General features: G+C 37.5%; 1 protein-coding gene across 2 annotated transcripts; it reads right to left on the bottom strand.

Annotated features, from left to right (window-relative positions):
- Window positions 1–1,182: 1,182 nt before the first annotated feature.
- Window positions 1,183–4,965, bottom strand: ghrh (growth hormone releasing hormone). Of its 2 annotated transcripts, none has more exons than XM_033627745.2 (6): window positions 4,847–4,965; window positions 4,520–4,610; window positions 3,377–3,481; window positions 1,723–1,827; window positions 1,485–1,610; window positions 1,183–1,363 (listed from the first exon to the last, which is right to left on the bottom strand). In XM_033627745.2, the coding sequence occupies exons 2-6, from the start codon at window positions 4,594–4,596 to the stop codon at window positions 1,351–1,353; spliced, it is 426 nt and encodes a 141-aa protein (XP_033483636.1). In that variant the 5' UTR covers window positions 4,597–4,610; window positions 4,847–4,965; the 3' UTR covers window positions 1,183–1,350. The 2 variants fall into 2 exon arrangements, with proteins under 2 accessions (XP_033483636.1, XP_033483635.1); XM_033627744.2 differs by having other exon boundaries at window positions 4,520–4,628; window positions 4,847–4,874.
- Window positions 4,966–8,532: the final 3,567 nt, after the last annotated feature.

The following is an 8,532-nucleotide window of genomic DNA, read 5'->3' as shown; positions in this document are numbered from 1 at the left end:
GACTTCAGCTTAACGTAGAGACACACACACAATACCAGGACTCCAGAACCACACTAAATGCAATCTTATTTAATGTTGTTCATTCAAGTGAAAGAACCTGTGAGGGACTTTGAGCTTTAAAGCCAATGAAAACATTTTCTCAGTCAACTTCTTAATATAGAAAAGTTTTGGTTTTCTCCTGTTTTTTTTATGCACATTATAAATTTGTGCATTAAAAAACAAGTGGAAACATTTGATAAAAGGTAAATATTAGCACCTCCTACTCTATATTGATGAATCAACTCCTGGTTTTCAAATAACAGAAAAAAGCACATACATTTGCATTTTCTTTTTTCAGAATTTCGAAGATCCTATTCAAATTTGTGTTCTATTTGAATGGAAACCCAACTAGTGAGAGATAATCCTTTTCCTGTTTTTTTTTTTTTGTCTGTGCTATTTTTATTGGTTTGAAGTGGGTGAGACTCACCTGGACAAACTGATGTCACATACTTCTGTGCACCAATCAGGATTCAGCACCATGTGAATCAGAACGACTGTTAGCTTAGGTTGCTTAAAATTAAATCTGGTCCATGCCCACACAGTCCCGATGAAACTGATTAGAGTTTTTGAGTATAAAACTACTAATAAATAGTACCAACCTGAAGATGTTTTTTTAAACTTCGATTTCTTTTTATTTAATCAAAAAAATATATACAGTCTGATGTTATAGAGAAATACTTTCCTAGGTTTTTAGGGGATTTAAATGACCCTAACCTATCCTTTTATTAAAAGTATTATCAGCAAAATGTTCCAAAATGTCATTTCATAGTATCAGGTAGTTTAACATATGTCAGTGCATTGTGTCTGGATAATTGGGTAAAGTGGGCAAGTGAATAGGGCACCCACAGCTTATTTATGTTTTGTATATATAAGATCTGTCAAGTAACTATGGCTGTCAGATACATGTAGTGGTGTGAAAAAAAGGCAATATATTTTTCTTAAAGGTGGTAAAGTACAAGTATAAAGTAGCATAAAATGTTTTGTACTTTGTACTTTTCACCCCATACCTAGTTCAGCATTACCACACAAATTTTATGGCATGTCTTGATTCTTAAAAGACATTGTTGTTCAAGATTTCAGTAACATCATTATTGTTTCAGTAGCCATGTAAACGTGAGTATTTCTGTTAAAGCAGGAGTACCCAGTGCCATTTTTCCACAGTCATGAGTCGGGCTGCCGGTTTTCTTCACAGCTTTAATGGAAATAAAAAACATATCATGAATCATTTTCATCTGCAGGAAACATGTTGCAGTGATTGTGATGAAAAGTGCCGTCAGCGAGGAGCACTGGCGTCCTTCTGATCCTCCAATCTCAACTCAGCAGTCTATAAAGAGGAAAGACTCCGGTTAGTGACACACTAACAGTCAGTATGTCAGTACTGTATGCTTTCATTAGAGCTCTGAGCTCCAGAGTGTGTACTGAGTGCTTTAATGGTCTTCATTTACCTGGGCCTCATGACATTCCCATGCACTCCTGTGTATCTCTGATTGCTTTGGATGGATGTTAGATCTTCTTTATACGTCCCTTCATAGATATCTGACTGACGCTTCATGTAGGTCTCACTTTCATGTCTGTAGAAACATCAGTAATTCATGTTTCATTGTGTATTTCTGTTGGTAACCTGAAAACATACTGTGCTGTTCCAGGTCATTGGAGTGACGTCATTCCTCTTGTGTTACGTACCCCAGCCGTTTGCCCATGATTGTCTGAAGGAACTTCCTGGCAGAGATTTGACCCAGGACTTTCCTGTAACTGTTTGTAAAGATGGCATCAGCGTGGCGTCCTGAGCTAAAATCAGAAACAGGACAATTTACAGCAATTCAATTATAACACAACAGTGTTCTTGAATAGCTGTTAGAAAAAAAGATTAAGTGCAATTAAGCAGCAACACCCCCCCCCCCCCCCCACCAAAAAAACAAAAAAACAAAAAACAGGTATACAGGACTCGAGTCAGACTCAAGTCACAAATCTGATGACTTCAAACACTTGTGAATTCACTTGGGCTTTTGGGCAAGTATAAAAATTTAATAGTATGTGACGAATCATTTCATTTCCCTTAATTTCCTGAATCCACTGTGTTTAAAACAATCTGACAACATCCAATCAAGTTGCAGGAGAGAACCATGAAGAACTAAGATGAGGGCCAGTTAGAAAAAAAAAAATACACAGAAGATAATTTTATTAAAAAAAAAAGAAAAGTTTAAAAAACAAATACAAAGTTTAAAAAGCATTCATGATTTGCTTATTCAGTATATTATTACTCCTATGGTAAGATGGCATCACATTTGGCTAAGAGCACATTGTGACTTGTTTAGGACTTGAAATTCAAAGACTTGGGACTTGCCTGTCTTGACTTGGGACTTGAGTGCAAAATCTTGAGACTTACATGTGACTTGCAAAACAATGACTTGGTTCCACCTTTGGTATCTGTTCATTTACTATTGTCCATTTTAAAGGGTCGTTTCACTTAAATTACCAAAAAGCACTTTCTTCACCAGCCATGCAGATAATTGAGGTTTTTGTTGCCCAGATTTTTAGATATCTTTCTATCTCACCTTGCTGTGAACACTTTTCTATCTTCTTAAAAGTAAATAGTTCCTATAAAAACTGTCAACGGAGAGCTCTGTGACTAGTGACTTGTGCACTTTTTCTGAAGAGATGTTAATGTTAAAGTTTTTAAATGTATAGAGTCACACACACAGTGACACGGCTAACTGTTAACATCACATGGTTAATGTTACCTGGTGGTTATCAACAGGTTTAAGAACAGAGTAGAACTGATTCGGTGAGAATGGATGTTAACCGCTGCTGCGGGCCTGCAGAAGTCTGTAGGGACTGATTTTAAGTCCAGTGTGTAGGATTTAGTGGCACCTAGTGGTGAGGTTGCAGATTGCAGCCGACTGAAAACGAAACAGTGGCTCGCACAAATACACACATGGCCTCCTCTTGAGCCAGTGTTTGGTTTGTCCATTCTGGGCTACTGTAGAAACAACATGGTAGACTCTGTGGAGGAGGACCTGCTCTGTATATAGATATAAATTTCTTAACCTAAGGTAACAAAAACACAGTGATTCTTAGTTTCAGGTGATTATACAGTAATGAAAACATAGTTATGAATATTATATTCCATTTTCAACAGTTCATCCTGCTAAATCTTACACACTGGCCCTTTAAGGGTGGCAGAATTCTTAGTGGCAGATATCTCAAAAACCAAATCTATCTGCACTCGTAAATACCACCAGAGAACTGAGGGTTTTTTGTTTTTTTTTAATTTGGGTACAATAACCTTTTAAACCAGATTTTGGATCAGCCTCTGAAACCATATTAACAAACTGACCGTAACTCTGCTCGCTCCCTGGGGGGACTTGTTTCTTCCTCCAGCTGCTCTGATGGATTCTTTATAGAAGATGTCATCAGGATGGATGTATCCCTCTGGCCGAACCTGAGAAAATCCTCATTATTTTAATGAATGAAGAACACTGTATTCAAATATCTTCACACACACTATACCATACTGATATGTAAATGTAAATTTAATTATTACACAGAGTCTTAATGGTCAACATGGATTTTAAACTGAGAAAAAAAAGCCTCAATCTTCTTTTTACAATATTTTCAATCTCATAAAAATAGATATTCTGCTGCTGTGGCACAGGACACTGTGATTAAACTGCAGTGTGGTGACTAATACAGACATCTTGACCCTTTTTAGCATAACAAGTGCAGAGGGCACAGCTGTGACATGCAGAGTAAACGTCATGTGCTTCGTACAAGAATGTGGCCATTCTTTGAGCCCTGACACTGTCATCAAGTGATTATATGTCAGCATTGAGCTCAAATCAGTGTTATTCTGAGTCTATCTTCATCTGTATGTTATCTACTTCACCGGTAGATTATATATTTTCTGTTGTTCAGATACCCACACTAAACTGTAAACATGTATATATATTTAAAAAATAAACCCTAAGCATGCTGTATATACTGCATATACTGTCATATCCAAATATCTCATATATATAAAGCCACATTTAATCTTCCTGTGTTTATTCCAGCACCCTTTGCATTCTGCTCTATAGCAAATAAAATACAGAGACAAATTTCAAAAATTCCATGTATGTGTACACAGGTAATACCTGGTCAATAAAGCACATCATAATTCTGATCTTCATGTTTTATTTCTGGTTTTAATTTTTTCCATATCACTTAGAGCTCTCCAACTATCAGGTGTTTTCTGAAGCTGAGCAATACTTGACGAAGAAAACCTGTGGTTTTAATTTATCAAAGATCCATTTAAAATTCTTTATTCAGTATATTAATATTCTTCAATGAGTTTTCAGCACTTCTGCTGCCATTGGTAGGTATCTACAGATCTGAACATTTGAGTTGACTACTCATTAAGAGTTGAATAACTTTAAAAACATTAAAATACTAACACTAAAAAAACAGTAAAGTAAATTAAAGTAAATCTGTCAGGACTTACCTAATGGATGGGTAGAGCGGGGAGCCTGATAAAGACATGACCAGGCAACAAAACAGCAGCAGTGCAGCTTTCTCCATCCTCACAGCTAGTCCTGGAGAAGAATGAACAGCTAGAATAAATGACAGGAGTAGAAATTACATTAGAAAAAACGCTGAAACCACAGTTTCCTTCAACCAGCCTCATCGCTCTGCTGAAGGCACTGAAGTTGCAGCAGGCAGAGATGTGTACTATGATGGAAAACGTCAACATATAATCTGAAATGCTGAAATTTTAAAAGCATGGACATTAAATGTATGATAAACACATTACACATGGTGAAAGACTTACCTTGATATTTTGTGTCCCTGTAGTTCCTCTTTATTTGGTGCCTTCAACTCTCATCATCTCTCACTGCCAGGAACGTCTGGGCAGAAAAACAACCTCTGGAAGAGTACTGTTTGTTATCCCTGCATCCATGGTCAGTTTATACTGAACCTGTAGCTCCCAGTCACTCCCACATCACACATGATCACACTCTCTCTCTCTTCCCAAGGCTGAATGGTCTGCATGCTCTCGCCCTCTTTTTGTCCTTCTCTCCTTTCTCAAACTCAAGTTTGCTTTATCACTATGACCATAAGCAAATAACAGAGATGCCAAACATGTTGTATGATCTGGCACATGCACTTTTAGATCACAGGTGGTGCTCAAGCACCTGCTCTTTTAGCCTCTGACTAGATAAGTGCCCTCTTTGCAAGACTTTTTTGGGGGGTTACTTCTATTTTAAATTTTATTTATTTATTTATTTTGGCCCATGGCAAGGCTCAAGCACAGATAGACCCCCCAGGTGGTACTCTAACACCTGCCTTTTTGGCCTCTGATTAAATAAGTGCCCTTTTTGCAAGACTTTTTTTCTGTTTCTGTTTCAAATTTCAAATTTAACCTGTTTTCATTCCCAAGTCATCAAATACCAAAACTTCATCACAGCCCTAGGTGTCTGATAGCAACGCTCAAGGGACCCCTTTAGTGGGAAAAATATGTTTTGGGCTTAAATAAGTTCAGTTGTCACATAACCTAACATGATGTAAATACGCACGCGAGTCACATCAGTGCGTGATGACTGTAGTTTGTGTAATGTTACCTTTAAATAACTGTGACTTTTGGTTTCACATGGAATGTACGTATGTAAGCTCTGTAATGTTACATTAAAAGTGCACTGATTTTGTTTCACATTGGACGCAAACTACAGTCTACTGGGTGAAAGTCCGGTTTTGTTTGACCCCCTTCTCGCTCTTTATTCTTGAGTCCTCAATCTCAATCCAAGCCTGATGGGTCTTAAAAAGCTTCATGGGTTGGAGCAGGTTTGGGCCAAAAATGTGTGCTAATTAGCCAGGTGTTTTTTAATAAAAAAAAAATGTGAAAAGGTAAGCACTCTGTACGTAATTAATTTCATTATTACTTATTTGAAATATAAATTCAACATATATTACAGATATTATATTTTGACTGATTAATCGATATCATCTTCCATTTCTTTTGCCTAAGCCTGGTAGCTCCTTAACCGCTTCATCTGTTTCAGCAGCAGAAGCAGCACCTTCTCCTTCTGTCCCTGCAGGCAGGAAGAGAAGGAGAGGGAGCAGCCAGGCTCTCTGTTCTTCTTCCCAGCCCAAACAGGGAGCTTCTCTGGTGGGGACATACAGTGCAGAGAGGCGGTGATCCTCTGAGCTGGTCCATTTTCTGCTGGAGAACCACATAGCTAGCGCTGCCAGACAGCTGGTGTGTCCGGGGTGTTAGAAGCTGACTGGTTGTCGGGCTTGGTTGGACTCGGGCTCAGTATTTTATGTGATGATCTTGGATGGGCCTGGTTTGGCCCTCAACTCACATGGGTTGGTTCTGTTTGGGTTATAATTTTTTTGGCCCATTGAGAGCTCTACTTTGTACAACATCAGTTGCTCCCAGCATCAAGAAAACTATTACTGCAGATGAGTGTATATTGCGGTCAGTGAAGAGCCTGGTGCGTCTCATAAGGACGCTAAAGGGTGCATTTGGCACTGATATCACATGTTGAGGGATCTGAGTTCTAATTCTGTTAGACAGCCACCACAGTTAAGGTGCCCTGCAGAACAGCATCCGTGTCTGCCTGACCTGCCCTCGATCTTAGTTTTACTAATACTACTTTAGTGAAACTACATATAGCCTGATTAAAGTACCAAAAGTTAACACTGTTTACTTATTATGCAGAATGGTCCATACCAGAAAAATGGATATATTATTGATTTATGGACCCATTAATCTCTTTTATGTTGCAGCTGGTGAAGTTTGTGCTGATCTAATTAGGCTACTATAGGCCTACTGCTAGGTAGCTTATGAATTTCCCCTAGATATCTATGCAATTTTATCTTGATCTATAATAAAATATCCTAATTTATTTGTTGAATGTACTTTGTTTTATTAATCTGAATCTGTAAAGTTACTAAAGTTATCAAATAAATGTGGGTTAAAAGTACAATATTAGAGGAGAGGAGAGGAGAGGAGAGGAGAGGAGAGGAGAACACACTTAGCCTGAGTCTAAAAAATTAAGAAATGTTCACAATAAAGGCTGTTCTCTAAATAAATAAAACAATAAACCAAACAGTCTACTATCTGTTTATCCAGAGAACAGCCTTTTTCACTCAATTTTGTGTAAACTTTTGATGATTTTTGAATCGTCATTTATATGGAATGTGGAACTGTTTTCTTTGTCATTGCCTGTTCTTGTGATACATGTAGACATGGTGAATGATAAAGACCATTGTCCGTGTGTGAATTTATAATTTTGTAGAACTCTGTTTAGTATTAAACATCTGCATGATTGTGTGGGTATTGAAATAAATAAATATGTAAGTAACCTAAATAAAATATATGCTACTGTATGTCACTTTATTTTTTATAAATAATTCTGAGAGGGGTGCCCTTCTTTTCGCCAGAGCACCTGACCCCCAACATGTGTGTGCACAGCGCTGTATACAGTATAAGTATATATTATTTAGAATATAAGAAAAAATTACAATGAATGGTTGGTGCATTACTAGCCTACTGTTATGAAAGAAATATAATTATTGCAAACAACTTTTAAAACATATAAAAAAACCCCAAAATAATACATATGACAGGATGAGATTTGCTTGTTTATGTATAGAAAATTAAATGTAGGCTAATGGACAGTTCGACAGCCATTATATAATCTTATAGTGCATCCATTATGCAAAATGTTCCCTAAAATAAAGTGTCTACAACCATCGCCTGTCAAGGAAAGTAATAGAATAAAATAAAATAATCGGGAACAAGTCTATATCAGCTTACTGGACATTAGGGAAAAAAAAGCATAAAGTAGAATACATCTGAACAGCTCTCTGAAACATTACAAGAAGACATTATGTTTTATTAACGAGACCTTTTACAGACTCAAAATGTCGTCGCCTTGTATTTAACAACTGGTGCTACAGGTGGATTGACAGCATGTCTATAGACAACGTCTCTTCTCATAAACTGTACATCAGTGCATTCTGTCACTGGAATATTAATAAATAATGATATATTTTATTTTGATGCCACCCCACTCTTCCCCTCCCCACACCTCTCGTCCTTGGGCCCGAGTTTGCCACCATAACGTGAAAAACAGTTGTGAACTGTATCAATCACCACAGCGTGGTCAGCTTTTAAGACTGACTCAAGACTGTGGTGATTTATTAAAAGCCAATTTTGAAGATTTCGCCGACGTCCGGAACGTTGTTGTACACAAAGATTTCTAGACGGACCATGATGCTGAACGTACCCAGGGACGTCTTTGGCTTGTTGGCAGTCAAGATGATTCCCTGTCGTCTTCTTACATCTTTGCTGAGCAGCACACCGTAAGGTGCGTTACCATCCTCTTTTTATCTGTCAAGGCCTTCAGAACATAGAGGAACAATGTAGAAATAAAAACGACAGAGTAAAATACAGTTGGCTCCTGACACTACGCCATATCTAGAAATTAGTAAGAGAAAAATAGTTAACAA

The sequence above is a fragment of the Epinephelus lanceolatus genome, chromosome 1 (genome assembly GCF_041903045.1).
Source record: "Epinephelus lanceolatus isolate andai-2023 chromosome 1, ASM4190304v1, whole genome shotgun sequence".
In the NCBI taxonomy this organism is placed as follows: Eukaryota; Metazoa; Chordata; class Actinopteri; order Perciformes; family Serranidae; genus Epinephelus; species Epinephelus lanceolatus.
Note: the sequence above shows the minus strand (reverse complement) of the source record. Positions and strands in the feature narration are given on the sequence as shown.